Genomic DNA, 24,074 nt, shown 5'->3' with positions numbered 1-24,074 from the left:
CCATGCCTGGCTCTTCGATTTATTCTTTTGTAAAGCAAAATTTTGTGGTGCTATTTTAATGTTTTTCAAACTTTATTTATAGTGAGAAATTAGTTGAAAATCAGTACCAAAATAAAAAATAATCGGTAAAAAACTTAACTTTGTTAAAACAATTATGCCAATTTTTGCAATTTGTTCAAAAATTGACAATTTTTTGCAATTTTTTTTTCAATGAACATTTTCGGCATCTTGTTTAGAAACTTAAAACAGTTTTTAAAATTGAACTGTTTTCGTAAATTGTTAAAGTTTGAATAACTTTCACCAATTGTTAAACAGTTGGATTGATTTTTGATTTGTTAAGAAATTAAAACAAATTTTGCGTCTCGTTAGACAAAAACAAACATTTTTTTTGGGTTTCATAACAACAATTGAATCTTTTTCCTGTTATGCATCTTTTTTATTAGAATGAACTGAATTTTGTAAAATAAAAAAAGGAATGAATTTCAGTACTTTCTCAAAGAACTGAACTGACTACACAATCGAAAAATTGTTTGTTTTTCTTTATAAAGACTTAAAGCGTTTCTGTAAAATTTTTAGAGGAAACAGGAAGATCATAAAAACATTTTTTTTTCCAGAAAATATGACTTGATCTTGATTTACAAATCGGTACATATCAATGAAAAAACTTCAGCAAATCAGTTTGGTAATTTAAATTGTGTATTTAACGAACATTTTCCCCGTCTTCACTGAATTTTACAATCTCGAGCTAGAATTGGGTTTTTTTTATCAAAAAACACTACCAGAGAAATTTAATGTATATGATGCTTACAGCTATTCAAGAAAAAAAATTGTACAAATTCAGACATCAACCAGTCTATTCTAGGGGAAAAATCAACCAATCCTGGAAATTGTAAATGATGTTATTCGCAATGCTCAAAACAAGGGCATCGTTTGTTTTTAACGGGAACTCACTTCTTTTGAATCAGGACAGGGTAAATAAAATAACGTGTTTGACATAGCAATTTCTGTGCCAGCTTCATAGTGTGCAAGACCAAGAATTGAAGCTATAAAGTAAGTAGCCAGGGGAACTATACCTTTACTGGATTCAAAGAGTGGTCCCAAGTTTTACCAGACCTTAATTTTGTTGAAAAATTGAAAGTACAATGAATTTGATATATATATTTTTTCGTCTGATAATCGAAATATTATTATCCTCTGAAATCAATTTTCAATTAATTTTTGAACTAAACAGCACGAGTTGAAAAACTGTTTTTGTGAAAATTTTTGTTTTAAATCTCAATTAAGGATTTTTTCACTTTGCTTCACCAGAAAAAAAGCAAACGTTTTTGCTGAAGGTTATAGAATAAAAAAGATATTTTCAAAGATTTTAGATTTATATTAACACATTCTTATTTTGATTGGATTCCACATATTGATAGCAAGAACCATTCCATAAGATATCGATTGCTTAGCAATAAAAAGCAGTTCTCATGCAATATCACATAAATTGGAATCAAGGAAAAACGAATCAATCCTGACAACTTCAAGAGGTAAAATAGGAAAAAAAAACGCTTGATATATTTCTCCTAAAAAAATTTATTAGGAAACTTTTAGCAAACAATGTATCTTTACAAATAAAAGCACTCCAAAAATTGAATGTTCAGAAAATGATTAAAAACTGCAACCTTTTTGAAAAAACTGAGCAAGCTTTTCCATCAATTAAAAATTAGTTTTCTTTTATTCATGTCTGCAAAATGTTGATCGCTGGCATAATTTCGATAGAAATGAACCCAAAACTTTTTGTGGAGTTGTTGACTACGAAAGTTTTGTATGAATTTTTTTTTCAAATTCAAAATAACTAGAATAAGTGCAGCTTTACAAAATTTTGCTGTAGTGTTAAAGTCAGCTATATGAAATGGACCTATATGAACCCATATGGTTATGTTGAACCAAGTCTTATCAGTTCATGTTTTCTAGTTCATTAGGTTTTTTTGTTTTGGCTTACTGGATTATTGCTTTACTAATATGGAATACTGCTTATTATTTTGCCTGTATTTTTTGATTCAATGGATTATGAGTTTGCCTTAATTTTAAAATGGATTACTGTTTTGCCGAGTGGTTTATTGTTTTATCTTTATGTTAATTATTTTGCGTCAAAAAACTTAGGCCTAATTCGACTGTTAATCTTTTTTTACCTTTTAGCGAAAACAATTAGTTGTAAAAAAGAGTTTGGTTGTTTTGGAAGATGAAAGCTTCAAAAAAAGTGGTTAAAGTGTCGAGTGTTTATCAGAAAGAAAAAAACTATGAATTATTTACTTAATCTTACCTCCAAAAAAATCAAATCAACATCTCAATCTAGTAAGTCTACTTAGCATCTTCCGAGAACCAAATGGAGAAGTAGAAGTCAAATTATAAAGAAATTGAGAAATTTTAACCGAGTTCACTTTTTAGAATAATAAAATAACCTGAAGTGTAGCAGTTACTCAGTAAGACATGCAAAAACTTCTTATTCTGAGCAAAAGAAAGGATTTGACATGGAATATGAACTTGAAGTTTTTGAACAGTTTGAAATCTAATAATTCTCTCATCTTATCTCTTTCTTTAAACTTTTTTGAACACTTTGATCTTTTCTGGTTTTTCTAAATGAAAAAAATTGATCATTATGATAAGGTGAAAGTTTTAATAAATTTTGTATTTGACAAAGAAATTTTTGAACAAAATTCATAAAAGTTGGTGGTCTGTTCAGGTAATAGATCTCTCTTAGTTTTTCTGTACCAGTTTGTCAGGATACTTTTGTTCTAGTTTGTATGATTGTTCTAAGAAAATTATCTAGATTATGCGGATAACATCTGCAAGAGTAGTTCTTCTATCAAGTTAGTTAATTATATTCTTTTTTTTCCAGAATTTTAAAAAATTAGTCACTATTCATTTGCAATCTGTAATAGTCTCAGTAGGTCCCAGCAAATCGAAGTTTATTTCATTAAAATGCTCATCCAATATTTGACACACTTTTTGTTCCGACTTTCGATACGAAAGTAACGGAATATTTGTGCTCGGGGTGGGTTTTTTTTCTTCAGACAAATTTCGACTTCTTAACTCGCCATTTTTGACGGAATTTTTTCATATCATTCGAAAGCTATTGATGTCCTGAGCTCAAATTTGAAAAGATATTTCACCTGTGATCATTTTTCGTAAAGTTATGGGGGTTTAAAGATTGCCATTTTGGCCAATTTGCGACAATTAACGCGCGATATATTTCGCGTTATTAACGCGTAAGCGGAGATTAATCCGTCCTATAAATTGTTCCAAAATGATTCAACGAAGCTTATTCGCCATAATTGATTTGTTACAAGTAGTGAAATTTATCCTTTTGTACTTTATATGGCGTTTGGGGGATGATTTTCATAAAAATTTTCAAATTTTAGAAAAAAAAATTTCATTGTATTTTTATTACATTTAATTTTTTGATGTTATTACTGCTCCATAAAACCTTAAAAGGCAGTCGCAACATTCAGGGCTTCGCCCTGATACGAGCAGTCTTGTTTACTTTTCTATTTATCCCCGAAGACCGTTGATTCACTACAATATTCGCAACAAACTTCTTTTTACCAGCTGGAAAAGAAACATAGCGGGACGTTGAGTATAGGATGCGTTTCTGTTCTCCCAATATTCAAAAAAGGTCCCTAATGGCTTGCAGCAGTTCATAAAAATTTGTACCAAGGATTTGATTTAGTGTCTGAGTGAGTGTCTTTTAAACTTTCTCAGAGAAAAAATTAGAGATCTTCGGAAAAAAGAATTAGTAAATTATCAAAAAACTCAAAAACACTCGTCTGCACAAAACATTCAATTTAAGCTGAATGGTTACTACTGATAAGATTTATCACCCCATTTGTTGTCACAAACTGCTTACACGAGTATAGATTCGTTTGCGCTCATTTTCTGTCAATTAAAAAAAAACCCAAGACAAAAAATGAAACATGATCTAGAAAAAAGAAACGATGCCAAACAAGCTGATCTATTGTACACTGCCTTAGATTCAAGGATGCAGTCAAAAACAGATAAGAAACTCTTGCTATTATTTCAACCTTGCAAAACAGACAATTAGACATTTCAAGATAAGATGGACAAGACGTAGATTTTAAGAATATTTTAGAATTTTCCAGATAATAATTTCACAACAATAAAAGCAGGAGACATTATACGAAAACAAAAAGTTGCCACTAGCAAAAAACCAAAGTGAAAGAAGACGCTGGGTTTTTTTTTTCAAAGAATGAGAAGGTTTGGCTTTATAAAATGTACTCTAAGGATAGATGAGCTGATACATTTTTCGGAAAGTAGAATAAAACTTACAAGCCTAAACTTCGTACACAAAATTTGCGCCACCATGAGACAGTTTCAATTACTTCTGCGTGGACTTGATTTTTCTACAAAAGAGTGCAATACAAAAGTTGAAGTCAAGTGTTGACTAGAAGCCATAGACATGTTTTTGCAACTGCAAGAGTTCAATGAAAAAAAATTCAGCCAAAAGCAATTCAGAAACTTTTGAAAAAAAAAAAGTCTTGAAAATCTTTTTCGGAGAGGAGACAAGCCAAAGGTTAGAGTTAAAATATTTTCGGTATTAACCGAAATCTCATCAAAGATCTCAAAAAAAAGCATTTTTACGGAAAATGTATTTAAAAAGATCTCAAGAAATTTTTAAATGAAAGATAAACCAATTTTGGTTACCGGTCGTTAGATAATAGCCACTTTTTCCCCTTTCATTTGCTATTCGGATAATACTTTGATTTCTTTTGATAGGTTTTTTACACAAACGAAAATATCTTAGAGTTGAATGAAAAGTTTCAATTTGAGAGGCGATTTAAGCTTGAGAGATTTTTTTCCAGTTTTTTTGATGGAAGAAGTAATGGAAATTTAAAAATCAGGAAGAAGATTTTTGGACTTTAAATTGACATCTTCGGAGCAATCGCTGAAAATGTGAAATTTATCTGAACTTCCAGTTTACTGCAAAAATTGGTATTCGTTTGGGAGGGTTTTTCAATGTGACTGTAATAGTAGTATGTTTTTATTCAATAAAGACAATAAAGAACAATAAAGAACAATAAAGATAGCTGTAAAAATCCAAATTTCTACTAACCTGACTGAAAGTTAGTGTTCAATTTAAATTGTCAAGACTTGTGTTTGAAACATTGAAAAAACTACAACTCAATGGAAGTAGTTGATATCAAACATTTGCAAAAAATTTTTTTTTGTTAATCTAACAAAAATTTTAGTTTAGAGGCTTTAAAAAAACGTTGCGACGTTGGATAACTTATATCCTTGAGAGATTAATGAAAGGAGTCTCAAACTGAGATTCAAGTACTTTGCATTATATCCAGCTGATCGAATCCCTCAATTACCAAAACTTTTTTTTTGCTTTTACCAATACAACTTCAAACCATAAAAGAGAAGCGCATTGGATGATGGATGCAAGATTTAAGTTTTTCTAAGATATAGTTTAGTTCAGAAAATAATTCGTTACTTATAACAGCAAAATCAGCTCATGATACAGCGGAAACTTCAGCGCTTTGATATTTTGTGTGGACTTTACGCAAAATTTGTTGCACTTCGTCGTTTATAAATCCACTAAAAAGACTTGAATGGTTTTAAAATTTTTCAGTAATTTTATATAAGAACGCAGTATGTTGTTTGTTATATGCTATATGTAAAGTCATTTTTTGCTCATTTGATTTTTACAATTGATTTTTTTATATTGACGCTATAGAGCTAGGTTAACAGTTCTTGATTTAACACGAAAAAAAATTTCCAAAAGTTACTGTCTGAAACTTAACAATTTATATATATTATTTTATTAATATTAATCTAACGTCTTTATTAATAACAATTAGAGATCGCGCAGCAAAACAACTTGCGCAAAAACTTGAAAAAACCTGAACTTTTTATGATTTTTTCATGGTACACAAACCCTTATATTCACAATTTTATTACATTGCAGTCTCAATGTCAAAAGATTGGTTATGTCAAAAGATTGGTTATGTTTAGCAAAAGATTGGTTATGTCCAAGCATTCTCCATCGAAATTTTGCAGGACTTTTGCAGCCTTGAATTAGCTCTGATATAGCAATTACAGGACAGGGTTGTTCGTGGTAAATGCAATTATCTGTTGGCCATTTATTAGCGCTGAGTTTTGTAACAATTCCGGGTGTTCATTAACTCAGCAGTGATAATACAGTCCTGAATTACCGCTGATTTGAACAAAAACCAAATCATTCATGATTTTTCAGTTTTAGTGGTGCGCTGAGTTAGCGCTAATTGAGCAAAAAATAAGAAACATTTAGGGCTTTTGTAGTATTGATTCAATTTTAAAACAACTGATTTAGCAACGATAATTTTTTTGCAGTGTTATTGCAGCACTTTCATAGCTTCAAATCAAGGATGTTGGCGCGTCTGCAAGTTTGAGGCGACCTCGACTCAGCGCTGATTTAGTGAAAGAGAGAATTTATAGAACTTTGGTCATTTGTGGCTCTCAATGAAAACTTCTTTTTCGAAAAACCTTGAAAACTTTGCTGTCCTGGTGGAGTGGTAATTTATCAAAATATGAAGAATGTTCGTAGTTCTTACAGTTCTCAACAGCCCTAAGCTATCGCTACTTTATCAAAGAATCCGAAAAAAAGGGGTTTTTAAAGTTGGCTCAGCTATTTGTAGCCCTGATTTTGAGCTGACTTGGTATGACTGAAGTAAAACTATTTGAACACGATCAAAGTTTTTATGGTTTTTGCAGAACAATTGCAGCCCTGATAGAATGTCAATATGTCGATGATTTAAGAAAAATATGGCGATTGGGGTGTTTTTGCAGCCCTAAAGTAGCGCTATAAAACCGAAAAAGTAGGGAAAACTGTGTTTTTTTAGCAGAATGATTAATGACCTGATATAGCGCTGGCTCACCAATAAATTAATGTTGTTCATGGTTCCTGCAGTATTGTTGCCAAATTGAATCCGCTCTGAGTTTGCGGAAGATCAGAAAAGATGTTTTTTTTGCGCTACTTAGTTACAACTCAACAATTTCTATGCTAATGCAGTTTTGTTGGAGCCCTAAATCAACGCTGTTTTAGCAAGGAATCGGTATTTTGCAAGGTTTTGCTGTTGATTTTCTATCACAGTCATATATCAGTGCTGCTTTATTGAAAGGGTACGGTTTTCTAAATATTTTGCAGGTTTTTGTAGGCTTGAAGTAGCTCTACATATCAATTACACGGTATTGCAATAATCTGTTTGCCAGGAACTAGCGCTGATTTAGGTTCCAACTCCAGATGTGCTGGCTCTAAAACCTCAACTCGGGTTGCCACTAATCTGGGTTTATTTAAGTTCGGGTTTTTTTCCTCGCCTCCTCCTCCTCCTTCCCTCTCCTCTCGCACAAGCATCCTTTTAACGTGGTTTTAGAAGGTTGTGTTTGTTGTGATTGTTCTTATTCATTTATAATTTTTTTAATTAACTGCACGTATAGGACCTTGGTTTAACGCAAGTGACCTCCTTCTGAGTGAGCGAGCGTCAGTGTTATTTTGTCTTGGTAAAATAACACACATTTTAATTGAACTCTGTTTCATACCATTTTTTTATTTTAAGATATTTTTTTCTTAATGGCTCAGTCATTTGTAAGCGAATCTAGCATTAGTGGAGTACCTCCATTCTGGCAATCTCACTCTATCGATCTCTCAACCCCGTGGAAAGATTGGGGGGATATGTTCCAACTGGCATTAATAGCCAAAGAGAACATCGATAGCCTATTAAACCCACTCGAATTCTTGGAACCAGATATCCTACAACTGGCGGGAGAGCCTCAAAACAAATCAACGACAGCAAAAACGGAACGTCTAGCAAGGAACGCAGAAGTAAAAAGCAGATTCAGCGATTGCGAGAGCTCCCCAATCAAGCTGAGAACAAAGATCTTTAATGGAATGCGCATTGAAGAAGCGAACAAGAAGATTCAGTCTATGCTATACCTAGCACTTGAAAGCGAAAATAAAAGAGTTTTCTAACAAAAAATTTTAAAATCCAAAATCCTACTAATATATTTCGCCGAAATTTGGATTTTCCTAAACCAAGCTTTTATTAGAAAACTCAATGTGACATTCGAACGCCATAAGCTAATCAATAGACGCCAGAGAGATAGAGAAAGCTTGGAACAGTTCTGCTGGGGTGCTTCAGCAGAAATGGCAAAGAAAAGCGGAAAACTTTGACTGAAAATCTCCCAACCCCCCTCCCCTCCCCCAAAAAAAACTTCAAATGTTGCCTTAGTTGATGAGAAAGGAATCTCAAACCATTCGAAAATGACAAGTATATTTAAACTCTCTTACTCTCTAAATAATAATGCTGTAAATAATTATCGGAGTTTTCATAAACGAGAAGCAAAATGTCCATCTTGTAATTTTCAAGGACATTTCAAAAAAAAATTGTAAGTCTCGAAGAAAAACGTAATTAATGTAAAAAATCACGAAATTGTAGATACTGAAGTTATTGTAATTCCGTCGGACAAACCTGCTGTAAATAACCATGTACATAAAGATTGTTGAGGAGTAATTATTGCATGGTCAGAAACGGGACAAAACGATAACAAAAATCTATGGCTAATTATACAGGTGGACTCAGGAAGGCCAGAAAGCTTTTTGAAAAGAAACTTAATACACGAACTTAAATTACGCGATCCACATTTAAAATTAACACAGTCAATTAAGCTGCAAAAGATTAAAACTGCGTCTTCACGAATGACCCGATAAAGATTGTGGGAATTGTCATCTCACAAATAAAATCGAACGGATGGATGTACGACAATACAGCTTTCTTCATAACTGAGGGGCACGAACGAAACATCCTAGGAAATGACAATCCACCTCACGTCGGGATAGAAGTTGCACAAAAACCCTTTCCTCATACATGAAAAGCATTGAAAGTCAGTCTTTATAAATTCCGTTGGGTTATACAAGAATAAAACTGAAACCATTTTCAAGAACTTCAACAAATTATTCAACAGAATCAGTAAAATTAAGAACCAACTCGTGTTTACTCACATTCACGACCCACTGAAACCATTACAATTAAAAGGGCGTAGGATTCCGCTACATTTACTTTCGGCAGTAAGCAAAGAGCTTGACAGACTTATTTCCGAAGGACACATTAAGAAGCTACAATCATGCGACGAAGATAGATTTATAGCCCAATAGTTATTACCTGCAAGAAAAATAAATCAATGAAGCTCGCGTTAGACTCTATTTTTTTGAACGAACAAAAAGTCAAAAATAAGTACCAGATGCCAAAAATTCAAAAACCAGCAAATAATGCTGCATCTCATTTTTCAGAAAAATCCGACCAAGAAGTCTGGTTCACAAAATTAGACCTTAAATATGCTAACAGCCAACTTAATATAAACAATTTCACGAGCAAACATAGTAATTGTAGCATCGTTGGAGGAAATATAACTGGTACAAATTAGTTTCTAACGGGATTTACGGACTAGGCGATAGGCTAAATGAGTTTCAAAGAGTAATGCAGTCAATCACTCAACCAATGCACTCATCCCTTTTGCTAACGTCTACCTCGATGACAATTTAAACATAAGAAGGCCTTAAGGAACATAAAGAAATTGTTGAAAAGATTTCAACTACGCTCGACAATACTAAGTTCGCGGTAAAGTAGCGAAATACCAAAAACAGGAGTAACCCCTCTGGAAGATAAAACCTTAGAAATAAAATCGATCCCAATCCCTCGGAACTTGAAGGAGTTCATTAAATTTTTCGGCTCAACCAATTTATGAAACTCGTACCAAACCTTGCATCATTGGGAAGTCATTTAGGACCAATTTTAATTAAAAAATCGATATTCACTTGGTCAGACGATTATAACATAGCTTTTGAGAAAATCAAATCAGAAACTGTTAGCTTAACCGAAAAGACACACATCAACGTGAAACTGAAAACACGAGTAAAATCGGACGGATCACATAACGGTCTCGGCGCAACGCTCGAACAACCAGGCGTGAAAGACTGGAGATCAATTTCCTTAAAACCACACGAGGCTACATACTCAGCGAATGAACTCAAACTCCTTGGTGTTGTTTGGTCTGTAGAACACTACAAAAATTTTCTATATACGGTTCGGAATTTGAAATCATAATCAATCATAAAGCCTTTTTATCAGTAATATCTATAATCATGGAATTAAAACCTATCATGGTAGTTTAACAAGATGGGTGGACAGACTTTTGCTGTTTAATTTCTCGAACAAACACCTAGCGGGTAAGAATATTGGCTTCACGGATTTTATTTCTAGACTTCCAATGGGAACACAAATTGTTCCTTCATATTATGATGAAGAATTCGTTGTAACAACAGTAAGTAAAATCAATTCAATCATAAATCCGTCAGATACACAGTTATTAATACCTCAAAGTATCACTCAAAATTGATCGGACAAATTTCGGAAATTTCCATTGACGTAATACTACATATTATAATATTCGCTTCAATTCTAAACTTAGTTGGCTCCAGATTGACAATTTACAATTTTGGTCATTTCCATTCCAAATTTTGTACTTTAATTGTATTCTCCGGGAGTATTCTTAAAGAATTGTTCTAAATTGACCATTTTATACTTTTCTTTTCTCTATATTTTTTAAATCTCTCCCTTTGAATTTTCTTAAATCTCCCATAATATCGAATATTGTGAATATTGTAAAGGTACATAGTGGACTTATAAAAACTCCACCATCTTCCGTTTTTGTTTTAATTTATACACAAGAGAAATAATCTTCGGATCAGTCATCACAATTAAGAAAAAAGCCTAGAATCTCTAAAAGTGACTGAAAAACCATTGGAATTGAACAGCTTCTTTAAAAGCAAAAATATCGTTTTATACCCCATAGTCAGAGCTCTAGAAGAAGATGGGAGATTAAATCAATAAATTGGGCAGTTAATTCCACAAATTTAGAAGAAAAAAAATTTATACCGCTAACGGATTACTTTATTTAGACAACAAGTTATGTTTACCATTTGTATTGCGAACAGCCCCCATGAAACCTGTCCCAGACAATTTCGACTGAAAATCTTCTCAAAATACGTCTGGTCGCCACCTAGTAACAGTATGATTTACTTTCACGGAAAAAACTATAAAATCTTATGCCGAATTCCTGAAAAACGTTATAATCACCTTCAGATCTCAAATTTGTAGAAGAAGAAATTGATTTGATTTTGCAGGTTTATTAGATTCCGCATGGGGGCATTGTAAATATATCTTACTACGTATAAATAGATTCTCTGAGTTCCCTTCGGCAAAAATTACTTGAAGTACTTCAGCCAAAACAGTAATTGACTTTCTTACCGATTGTACTCATCTTCATGGAACCCCAAATTCAATTCTGGTCGACCACGCTTCGTGTTTCACCAGAGCAGATATTAAATTACTTCGTCTTTCACATAATATAAAATTTTATTGTACAGTTGGCGACCACCGTTCCAACAGATTAGTGGAAAAACTTGTCAATACTGTCACATCAAAATTACAAACAAAGTCTTCGGAATTAACAAAACCTACAATTAGGCACTCAGTATCCAAGATCATTTGGAACCTACGGAGCACAAAACAATCGAAAATAAAACGCAATCATTACGAAAAACATTTCAACAGAACAACAAACACATTATGGAAAACCTTGATCAATCTAAATCGTAGTAAACTTTTAGACAACGGAAACTCAATTATGTCAAGAAACAGGGCAAACAATTGGGCGGCAGATGACAGAATAGAAGATGGATACCTGGGCACTCCTTTGTATAACAAAAATCCTAACCCCGAAGAAAAGGGATACGACTCGGAACCGAGCCCTTCGCCAACCATGACTCTCTGAGCGACGAAACCTAAGAGACTGCCACTCCAAAACACCCTAAAGAAAGGTAGCATTTGCCGAAAAAGTTTGAATCAAGGAGCCTGTTTATCGACCTTTCGGAGAGAAAATAATACTTTCGTCTCATTCAACAATGAAACTCGCTAGCGGGAAGATCTTAAGGAAATCAGATAGCGCCATAAAGGATAATTGTTTGAAACAACCAAAAACTTTCAAAGGTAATGTCACTGTCCCGGATCTGATTAATTTATATGAAGCAGGATCAATGAGCAGTAAGGCTTGCGCTAGAACAAGGCAAGAAATGGCCATCACTCCGTCAGACAATATTACCGGCAACTACCCTTTCGATGCAAATTGGACTAGAGTTCCCGGGACAGACGGAACCACCTTCGATGTTCGATTTTTATGACATCACGCCAGAGACGACCAAAAACACCAGTGTACAACCTGAACAGGCAGTGAAACTGGAATTGGTAGTGATTCCGCAGAAGATATACCGGTCTACAAAGTGGGAGAGTCTTCCCCTGAACGTAATTTCTTAATTCCTTCTAGACCAATGCGAAACGTGGGACCACCAAATTTTTATAGTAAAAGGTTGTTTGTAGATGTTATAGGCGAGCAAGCATCGGGGACAGCAGATAATACCTTCACACTTAGCGATGTCATATCCGACACAGTGAGCGATGTCATATTCGAAAACGAGAGGGATTGTAGAGAAATTTTGGTCGCTCAGTCAATTGAACAACCTAGTCCCATCGTCTCACAAAATCCGACGGAAATAGTGCCTGAAACAAGAACTTTCACGGAAGAAGAAGTACAGGAGCTACTAACCTCATCGCCACCCTCAGTAGTAGAAGATTTGGACGATTCGGAGATATCGACTCAGATTTAATTAGACAGTGTAAAAAATTCCTTGACAAAAACTAAAACTAAAATCTAATTGGTCTTATTTGGACTATTTATTTCTTTTCTGTGAGCAATTCATGCTCACTGCAGGTGCTACCTTTAAGTTAACCTTATATAAATTTCGAAAGAATTTATCTCCAGTCCGTTAACACTAATGTAGGTGTAGTAGTTGTTTATCATTACTTCTATTTTTTTTCTTCTCTGAGAAATAGATAGTCCGTCGGATTATTCCACAAACCCATTTTCTCCTAAACTTTTAAATTCTAGCTATCAGTTCTCTTCAGCAAAAATTTACGTAACCATCGGATCTTAACATCCTTTTTTGTCGAAATAATTCAATAAAGCCTTATCATATTGACTTCTATCAAATTCCATTGGTTAAATCAGTCTACTTTACTCATCTTTTTCTTGATCAATCTAATCACTCAAGATGTTCCTTAATTCCTTAGTTCCTTAATGCGTAAACCTTGTATTCGTACTCTGTAAACTATCTGGTTGCTCTCTAGTTAGTTGTGATTTTTGTACACGTTTTTCGTCTCGTGAAGGACAGGGAGAAAAGGATCACCCATTTTTGGATGGGCTGTAAAACTTTCCCAGTTAGGGGAAGCGTTGTGACTAATTTTTTTCTTTTATCTATTCGTAATTAACTGGTCTTATATGACCTTGGCTTAACGCAAGTGACCTCCTTCGTTGTGAGCGAGCGTCAGTGTTATTGTTTTTTAGTAAGAAATAACACACATTTTCATTGAATTCTATTTTTACCTTTTTATTGTTTTTAAGTTAGATTAGGTAGGTTTTTAGTATATTTTTATTAGATTACGACGACCAATGCGTGTGGCATGGCTTACAGTATCCAGCGGTTTTAATACAGTCCTGAGTTAGCGCTGATTTGAATGAAGTTCAAGGTTGATCCTGATTGTCTAGATTTTTTGAAGCGCTTTCGGTTCTATCGATGCGATCTCAAAAACGTTGATTTAGCAAAGAAATGGAGTTTTTAGTTTTACAGCGTTTTGCAGCGCTTTCTTAGCTTTAAACTAAGGGTGTCGGTGTTTCCGCAGTTTTAAGACCACTTCAACATAGCGCTGATCTAGCAAAATATCAGCGATCGTCATCGGGTTTTAGTTATATTGCAGCACTGAATAGAAAAACCTTGGATCTTCGTAGTGTTTTTGCAGCCCTCAATCAACGTTGATTTAACGGAGAATTCGCAAAAGGTAAGCTTTTCGCAGTTGAAATTCTTAATAAGTCCGAAATCAGTGCTGGTTTGGCGAAGAATCAGAGTTTTTGAAAAGAAAAAATGTTTAAAAACCCGCAAAATTTAGAACGGTTTTTGAGTGGTTTTGTATTTGAAACCTTAAATCACTCGTTTTGCAAAATTTTGAGCCCAAACGTATAAAAACACTATAGTTTTGCTCAATTTTCGGCCTTAAAACTCGACTCGAGTAGCCACTAATCAGGGTTTATTTATGTTTGGGTTCTTTCTCCTCCTTTGGGTACAAATTGTCAGATGCATCAAAATTTGGTAATGAAATGTCAATAAGGGCGATGTCAATAATTAAATGTCAATACCCTTAGATCTAGTTGTACAGTTAATGGCAAATTTTTGGCAATATCCTTTTCGGTCAACGAATCTGAACGAAATTAGCCGAAAACTGCTGTCAACGTCGGGTTTTAGTTTCTCACTGTTTTTCACACGTAATAACTGTTTATTTACGAAAAAAAAACAAGTTCACCTGAAATGCTATAGTTTTTGACCAATTAAATTGCTCAAGGTCACCGATATTGCCAACAATTTGGTATCAACTTTATAACTATAGATTGATTTGTTAATCTAACCTTTTGCTGTGAATGTATGGGCCTGACGCAGTTTTTATAACCACTGGCGTAATGAGCTCCCACTGGTCATTATCCTGGTAGTAAATCAGATCCAACTGACCGTCATCAACAACTACTAAAATAATGAGCGACTCAGGAGCTGATCTACAATTTTCTCAAGGGGTATGCCAATTTTCAAAAAAAGTTTCGACAATTTTTTCCACCTTTTTTATAGGTCGACCAAATTGATTTTTTCAGCACTCACAAATCAGTATAATGAACCTATTTTTGACCAACGGCGTTTTTAGGCATTTTTTGGAAAGCGCGTTGTTTTGGCGCGCGCTTCCCCTCAAAGTTAGTATTTATTGGCACCTTTAGACAATACAAAATTTAAGGTCCTTCAGCTCAAAATAGTACAAACGTGAACCCTTTGTTTCGGCAGTGGGTCGAATCCCTGAAGAGGGCGGCGGCGGGAGGGGAGGGGAGGGGGCGTCCGCCGCTGCCCCATTCTAATATTCGCTACTGCATATCAGCTTTTAAGATGAGCCTTTTTACGTTATTCATTAATTATAAAAAGCACTTTTTTGCAATTAACAGGATCATACTCGCACGCATTGAACAAAAAACAATAAAAAATTTCATCAAAGAGATAACATCTCGTTCATCTGAACTTAAACTGTGAACACTGCTTGTTCTGAATTTGGATTAGAAATTTCCGCAAAGTTTCAACTGTTTGTCTGCGGAGTTCACAACTACAAAAAAAGATCGAAGAATCAGGTTGCTGATATCATGACAAAACCTTTTTGAGCCTGTTACGGAATCCACTTATAAACCACAAAGTACATAGTTTGCCCTGTAATGTTTTTTTTTATTTTTAACAAGAAAAAAAATAGTCACCTCGAAAAAATTATATATGATTCTTTTTCACTCTCACTTCTCTGAAATTAATTAATCTTTGTGGCCGAAAAACAGTCGGTCGAAAAAAGAAAAGTGAGTGAAATGTTTGATTATATAAATAGAAAAGATTATCATATGTGAATTTAGACTTTCCAGAATTGATTGGGTTTTGATGGATCAGATAAGAGAGATAGAAAAGTAGACTTCATTTCAACATCAAGGCTCTCACAACTAACTTCGCCGCACAACCGTGTGACATTAATTAGGACCGCTAAAAAGTTTCTTGAGAAACGTTTTGAACTACTGAATAAAAGTTATAAATAGTTAAATACGTATCACAGAATGAGGTACCGAAGGTCGCGTCATGACAGCTCCATCAACAGGAAAGTTTTTTTTTTGCAGATGAAATTTTTTTGTACCCATGAAAGATGTAACTAGCACAGGGTTGGATGATCTAGGTAATTTAGTCACAAAAGTAATTTTTTAAGTTACAAAAATTCAAATTTTTGTTGCAAACTGTTATTTATTAATAGGCTGCTCGATTGCCCGTTTCTTCTTGAAAGGAGTAACTTCATCATTCATTCGTGGAAACGGAGATGATGCCTCTAGTTTTCGATTTGGTGTTATTAAGGAGTTGGGCGTGTCGAATCAACGCACCGTTCGGCAGATGAGCTTTGTGTGTATGTCTCGGCCGCCTAAACGATTCTGACTGAGTGATGCGATGGACCACAAAAAAGCTCATGGGCTTTCTTGGTCTCGCTGCTGACCTTGCCTTATCTCCCGATCCTGGTCGCCCTAGTTGGAGAAGACTTATTGAATGGAGAAGACTTATTGACGCGATGCAGGTTGAGGACCGATCGGCAACTGAACAGCTTCATCTGCCTGAGAGTCCTGGTGTGATGGCCTGACAACATCTTCTGTGTCGGGAGCTGTTATTTTGACAATCGAGTCACCGGAAGATTCGGCTGTGAGATCCTCTGTTAGTCTAGACTTTAATCTGCTCGGCTCAGTCATTTGCCTAGGATTAGGCATCGTGGTATTTTGCCAGTAAAATATATATTTACTGAAATACGTACAATATTGACCCTAGCCAGTTTGAACAACGGTTTGCCAAAACTTCGATCAATGAGTTTTCAAAAACTTTGAGTCTTGAGGAGTTTTCTAACAGTAAGCTTTCTAATTTACGTAATTTAGCGAATCTTTTGCCTGGATGATGACGCAATGTTAATCCAATGAGTGTGCGAGAGTACGATAATATTGAAGTCTCCCACGTGGTTGTAGAACCCCAACGTCTCTTTCGTGATACCAGTTTTTAAGGAGTTTGCAAGATATGAGCAACTCGCGTCCTTACGTTTTGCGCGATCTCTGCTGCAATCCTGGCTTGTTCGCTGTTCTGGCTTCAAGGGTTTCCTTTTTAGAAATTGGGCTAAAGACTGAGAATTAACACTGTTTCCACGTGTTAACGAAAAAAAAGTGTTCAGTATCCTCCCAGAATGAAGCTCAATTGGTTATTCCTTCAATGTTGATTCGTTTTTCTGATATCGTCGATATTTACTTACTTGTAGAAATTAGATTTTTAAGGCTTGGATCCAATTTTTCGGCTCCTAAATTCCTCTTGATGGTCTGAATTGATCTTTTTACTAAATCACCATTCCTGTGATCCCCGACCGGCGTGAGGATGGGTTTTATGCCTCTGCTTTGCAAAATTTTTTTAGTTCTGATAGTGGCTGAGAAAATTTAACCATTTTCGATGTTTTGAAAATCATACCACACAAAGTACAGTCTCAAGTGTTCACTGTTTGGCAGTTCAAGACAGGGCGCCAAAATACTCCCAGGCATCCAAGATAGCTGCTTGTACCGAGTGAGACCAATGAAGTTGAGCCAGAATTGCGGTTAGAAGCTGTTCCCGAATCGCGAGCTTGCTGTCAACTATGACACAATGGTTCAAAACCGCTGCCATATAATCCCCCAGTTTCTTTAAGGACTACACATCTTTGTTGATGATAGCCACGCGCATCGGCCTAAGAATTGATCTTCCCCTGTGAGTCCGGCCAGGTCCACGTCAAAGAACCCTGGGAGATCAAACCACATTCCTCTTGCCTCGAGTGATGAGCGGCTTACCACCATTGATGGCAGAGATCCCAGCCTGAGCCACGGTCTGCTGTTGAACCTTCGTGAATAGGAGTTGTTCGGTGAGGTTTCTCGTCGCCACATAACGCTCTTTGGAGTGTCATGCTCTGGTTTTGTTGCGCGCTTGTACTATGTCGATCCTGCTGGCATATATTATTTGTTGTGTCTGGAAGTAAGGAGAGATCATGAGTAAATTTGCTTGTTTGAAAGATCGATGTTTTTGCTGGAGGAATTTGAAGTATTCATAAAACTTGACCGTGAACTGAAAGCTCGAACACAATGATTTTTCATTAACTCATCAGCTTTACCATATCCAATATATCCAATTTTATACTGGCTTGGGGTTGGCTTGCATGTTGTTTCAGCATCTAGCGGCGAGTTCGGTGTGCATCCAATGTGCATACGACGCTGTGATTGGTTAGAAACGTAGTACGCAATTTCGACTACCTTTAGCGTGAGATTTGATCAAAAATTACTGCAATCTGATTGGTTGAAACAAATGCTGCAATTGGATTAGCTAAGTTTCTTGTTAAAGTGGTAGTCAACTTTGCCTGCATTGACACCATACGCTCTGAGTGGCTGAAAATTTAATGCGTTGAAAACTGTTCAAATCGGGGTAGTTTTAACTTAACTCTGAGAGCATAACAAATTAAATGCTTGGCTAGACTTGATGATGATTTTTTGTGCGAGGACGGTTTTGGAAAATCAAATTTTGGGTGTATAACCTCGTAGTCAAACGGGATGATTCAATCCGCCCACATACTAAGCCTTGACTAATATGATTTGTTGCCGTATTTTTCATTAAGCGCCGACATAATAGCCTTATGATCAGCAGGAACAGCGAATGGGTTTCACGAGAGAGATGATTGGAAAGATTCGTATGGTGACACCATGGCCCATCATTTTAGTTCATTTGTACTGATTTTGGCTTCTGCCGTTTGTAAAAAACCTGGAGACAAACGCTATCGGAGCTCACACATCGGGTTTGATTTCTTGCTCCAAACATGAGCCCAACCCACTGGAGCATGGGTAAGAATTAATGCGGTAAGATTTTGACGCGTCGTCAAAATGTAGTTTTGGTATATCGGCTATAAAATCCCTGATTTTCAGGAAAACAACTTTTGTTCGCCCATCCACAAAATGATTTCTTTTAGCAGGATATAGCAATGGTCAGAATAAGACGGTATAACTATGTAGATCCGGTATGAAGCACTGCAGCTGTTGTCAGAAACCGTATCTCAACTGATTAATTCAAAGAGCTTTTGGCGGTTTAAAAGAATTAATTGACTCATTTGCGAAAAATTCGGTGCGTTACCAGTTTCATTAATTTTGCAATCTATCGCCTTCTGAAACTCTGTGAGTATATGTGTGACGCAATAGAAACCAGTTTGAATCGATATGTATCCGTTGCTACTCCACACAAAGCGCTAAAATTACCTTGTCTATAAGTTAAAATTAACAACAACATAACTGACTGAATATAGTGTTCTTAGTGATGATTTGGGCGACTGAGTCGATCAGCTCATGCATATTCGGCATATGGTTCTTTTTTTCAGATTTGCGCGTTCATTGATTTGGCCTCAAGAATATTTTTGACAGATGTATCTTTATCGCGGCTAGGACAATTAAAAATCTTTATCGCGGCTAGGACAATTAAACCTTCCAGAACTTTGAGCACGGATCTATCTCCATTACTTCCGTTGTATTTATTTTGACTGGTGTGTGTTGCATAGTATCTACGCCTAAACGTTCGTGATGGTTTAGAATAGGAAGATTTCTAGTTCGGTTACCGAGACTAGAAACCGGGCTCTCTCGATCTTTCAGCTATGGTAGGAAAATGGAATCTCGAGCTATCCAAACAAGTTTAAGGTTTATTGTTATAAACGACAACTTTTGTTCTCACAAATTATTTTGATATAAACAAGAAACTGGCGTCAGGCATTTTTCTAAGGAGAATATCAGCAGTCATTTTTTTCAAAAACGAAACTGGGTTCCTTGTGTCCACCGTGCGTAAAGAGCGTAGAAACAACAAGTGCCTGATCATAGCTGTATACTGAGACTGCCCTATTTTCCTCTTTGTGTCCTTTTTGCTTCAACACTGTTAACTTTACGATATCATTCGACGTCACTACATATTATGGTTCGATGTCAACCTCAATGTCGATAAAATCTGACTCCTCTTCTGGTTGGACTGAATCTTGTTGTAGCATGCTTACACGTTGTCTCGCGTTGTTGCAAGTTTTGGCGAAGTGGCCCTTCTAGCACGGTCGGTTTACGGTACTGATTAGAGCATTGAGTAGAGCAATTTTTTGTTCCCCCACCCGCAACCGTGATTTTGACTACAGTATTGCTATACCGATAATGTGGGCTCTTGTTTGACCCTTATCAGGATAGATACAGACGTTGGCGTTGGTTTTGTGGAAGCAGCTTCTGAAATTTCTCCGAGTTTCGCTTTCGAGTGCCAACGATAAGGGTTATCGAGGTCTACCTAAGCCTTGATTAGCTGTTGTTGTATGTCGATCAGCCTGATCCCGTCGATAAACAAATCTTTAAGTGTCGCTTTTTCCTGGTCTGATGACCGATTGTATAGGGCCGTTTGAACACCAAGATGAGCATAAAATCAGAAGAACGAATCGTTGTCGTTCATGAAGATTGTGAGATAAATCTTTATCCACTCCACCGTGTAGTCCTACTCAGCTTTGAATGAACAGGCATTGAGGTTTAAATACGATACGAATCAGTGATCGCTGACGAAAAAGAAAAGTATTGACTTTAAGCGTGCTTAGGCTTCATGATAAAACGAGTTGTCCCTAAGTCGAGGACTCTTTCTACGCCTCCCCGGTATGATTTCGTCATTTCGTCTATTTGCTGCTGGGTCCCTCAGAGCTCGACTTCCGGCTGCAACTGCAGCTTCCGAGGCTGCTAGTGTATCTGGCATAGGGTACAGTTCATTCATTAAAGCAGCAGGTGTTGCAAGAACTTCCCCACGGGAAATTTGTCCTTACGGCTGACGGCTAAGAAAAACTGTCCCAACCAAATCTCCCAGAGAAACGGTGAGTTATTTGATTATTTCAACCAGAATGGAAAAGTCGAAGTAGGTCGGTCTTGTCTTCGTTCACAGGAATTGCTGCCTGCGCTATGAGATCACTCGAACTTGGTAGCCGAAAACTGTCGAATAAAATGAGATAATTATAATTATTTTTTAGCTAAGAATATATATAATATATATTAAAATAGAATATCATTTGGGAGTTTAGAGTTTCCAGAATTCAATACGTTTTGATTGATCAGGTAAGTGATATATAACAATAGACTTTTTTTCAACACCAAGATTTTTGCAACTGACTTCACACCACAAGCGTGTGAAAACGATTTGGGCCTGAATTACGTGTCCTTGAAAAACGTTTAGCACTACTGACAAAATGATACATTTAGATTGAAGAATAGCATAGACTGAGGCAGCCTCGTGACACTCCAACGTCCCCCCCCCACCCCCCCCCCCCCCCAAATAATAAAGTTTTTTTTTTACTTACCGACAGTGTATATGTCATCATAGGTGATCATGGGCGATACCTCAAACTCGCATTCCTGTTTGTCATATGGGAAATAGGTCACATCGAAGTCACATGACATTATGGCCGAAACTACAGTAGATCTTGTGACTATGAAGCCAGAAGACCATACCGTCTGTTTGTCGTACGCATCGTAGTTGACTTTCATTGCACTCCTGATGGCTGAAAAACAATGCTGGCTGAAACATTTTATTCCAAATTGAACTTAACACCATTCAAACCATCTATGCAACGGCACTTTAAATCATTTTTTCCCAAAGTCTCAAAAACAGTTTTCATTTTTGCGTTTCAAAATCCCGAATAAAAGAATAGCTAAGGACAAAATAAACAAAACTTTCCCATGACAAACAAAAATTTTGCTAAGTGCCGCGTCTTGAAGTGCGTCGTCATAAAATGTTATGAGCAAAGTCAAGAGCGGATATAGGATTTTTTTCGAAGGGAGAGGCGGATATTAAAAACTTTGTCGACCTTTTTTAGGCTGGCCAAAATGACTTTGTAAGCTCTCCCAACTCACTGTAAAGACTCTATTTCGGCCAAATGATCTGTAAAAAGGGCAAAAAAAGTTGTTTTTAGGCACTTTTTGGATAATTTTGACCTCTCTCAGGCATCTCTGAGACCTCACAATTTACAAGAATGAACTTTTTGTCCATTTTTTCCGTCGCAGGCAAATAGTTAAAAAGACCGATCAAAAACGACGTTTTCAGGCATTTATGGAAAATTGCATTTGTCCTAAAAATTATACAACAAAATTATATACCAATTTTGAGGGGGAGCGCGCGTCAAAATAAGTAATTATGGGGCCTTTTCTGGTGTGTTTTTTTTCTTAAATTTTTGGTGATCCAGGCGCACAAACATCTGTTGAACAATGATCTTTATTCTAATTTGGATGATCTCATAAAATCAATTCCGTCGAGCTAAAAACTACAAACTGCAAAGGTCTATCAAATTTCCAAAAAGTTTTGGAAAAACCAAGATATGTGCCCCTCACTCGAGAAAAACTTATATCCGCCCTTGCTTCTATCACAAACTGAACAATTTCATGAACTATCAGAATTTTTTATAGAATACTTTGAAATGTTAAGCAACTTCTTGTTCCGACTTTCGATACGAAAGTAAAGGAACATTTGTGCTCGGGGTGGGTTTTTTTTCTTCAGACAAATTTCGACTTCTTAACTAGCCATTTTTGACTGAATTTTCTATATCTATCAAAAAGTATTGTTGTCCTAAGCCTAAATTTGAAAAGATAATTTACTTGTGATCATTTTTCATAAAGTTATGGGGGTTTGAAGATTGCCAATTTGGCCAATTTGGGATATTAACGCGCGATATATTTCGCGCTATTAACGCGTAAGCGTAGAGTTAATCCCTCTTGGAATTGTTCCAGATTGGTTGAAAGAAGCTTATTTGTCATAATTGATTTATTACAAGAAACGAAATCTATCCTTTTTTTATATGGCGTTTGGGGGGATGATTTTCACAAAAAATTTCACTCAAATTTTAGGAAAAAATAATTTTTCACTTTGTTTCATTATAGTTAATTTGTTAATGTTATTACTGCTCCAGACACCTTAAAAGGCAGTCGGAACATTCAGGGCTTCGCCCTGATACGAGCAGTTTTGTTTACTTTTATGATTGCGATAGAAAGTTGTATGTCTAACCTAAACCAAAATCATTCCTTTGGATTGCTATAAAACGCTTTTATGGCAAGTGAATCCTACGGATCCGAAGAAACTTGTTAGATTTATACTTTATAAACTTCATTGCTTCAAAATTTCATAGAAAAAAAAACAATAAAAACTACAAACTGCAAGGGTAGACCAAAGTTTCGAAAAGCTTCGGAAAACCCAAGATATGCTCACTCGAGAAAAACCAATATCCAACCCTGCTTCTATCGCAAACTGAACAATTCCATGAACTATTGGAATTTCAATTATGTTAAGAAACTTGTTTTCTTTAATGATTGCGATAGAAAGTTCTATTTCTAACCTAAATCAAAATAATTCCTTTGGATTGCTATAAGAAGTTTTTATGGCAAGTGGATCCTACGGATCCAACGTAACCTGTTAGATTTATATTTTTAAGTTTCACTGTTCCGAATTTATATAGAAAGAGACAGAATAAGTAATCTCGAGTGGTTTTTTCTTTTTAAAAATCTCAACATTTCACTTGGCCAATTTTGCCGATTTTTTCTGAAAAATTTTGCTGCACCGCATTCAATGGTAAAAAACTCCTTGTGATCAATTTTTATGTAATTATGCCAACTCATATAAACAACGCGCTATTTATTTTGAGTACAAACGCGTAAGCGGCGATTAAATCCGGCTTAGAAAATATCTGAATGTAATTGAGGCAAGCTAGTTGTTCTAATTAATGCGTTACGTTATCCTCAATGTATCACTTTGTCTTGAAATAGATAGACGGGGACAGTTTTTATGAAATAATTTTTTCTTATTTTTTTCAGATTATTCATCGTTATTTTTCAAAAATTTCTCCTAGTTTTCTAAATCATCCATAGACATTAAGAAACAGTCGCGACAATCTATTAATCGCTTTTGTTCAAAAAAATCAAGAAAAATAACTTTATCAAGAAAACTAAAATGGAAAAAAGTCAGTCTGAGTGGATGCCTTTTAACGAATAAATATCAAGCTATAGCAAAAAAAAGTTTAAAAACAATAAGGAAACAATAATTATAGTTCTATTATTCGGCAAAATCCTAGTCGTAATAATCATAGATTTTTTTCGTATAATGTTATATTACTATGGCATTTTTTAATTACTGAAAATTTGTTGGTTACCACTTTTGGTTAAATAATTTTTTTTGTTTTTTTATCAGCCATAATGATTTCTTTTTCAAAATCTTCACGTTTTTTTAAATGATTATTCCA

The 24,074-nt window shown here is 35.5% G+C and overlaps 1 protein-coding gene across 1 annotated transcript in view; it reads right to left on the bottom strand.

Annotated features, from left to right (window-relative positions):
- Positions 1-24,074, bottom strand: part of LOC134854241 (neuronal acetylcholine receptor subunit alpha-5-like) — a 28,874-nt gene that overhangs the window by 4,066 nt on the left and 734 nt on the right. The window contains exons 2-3 of the mRNA XM_063870416.1: positions 21,150-21,350; positions 14,611-14,725 (exon numbers count right to left, since the gene is read on the bottom strand). Of these exons, the coding sequence (XP_063726486.1) occupies positions 14,611-14,725; positions 21,150-21,350 (316 nt within the window). The remainder of the gene's footprint in view (positions 1-14,610; positions 14,726-21,149; positions 21,351-24,074) is intronic.

Source organism: Symsagittifera roscoffensis, chromosome 9 (assembly GCF_963678635.1).
Source record: "Symsagittifera roscoffensis chromosome 9, txSymRosc1.1, whole genome shotgun sequence".
NCBI classification, from domain to species: domain Eukaryota; kingdom Metazoa; phylum Xenacoelomorpha; order Acoela; family Convolutidae; genus Symsagittifera; species Symsagittifera roscoffensis.
The sequence above is the reverse complement of the archived record's forward strand: the minus strand, read 5'-3'. Positions and strand labels throughout refer to the sequence as shown.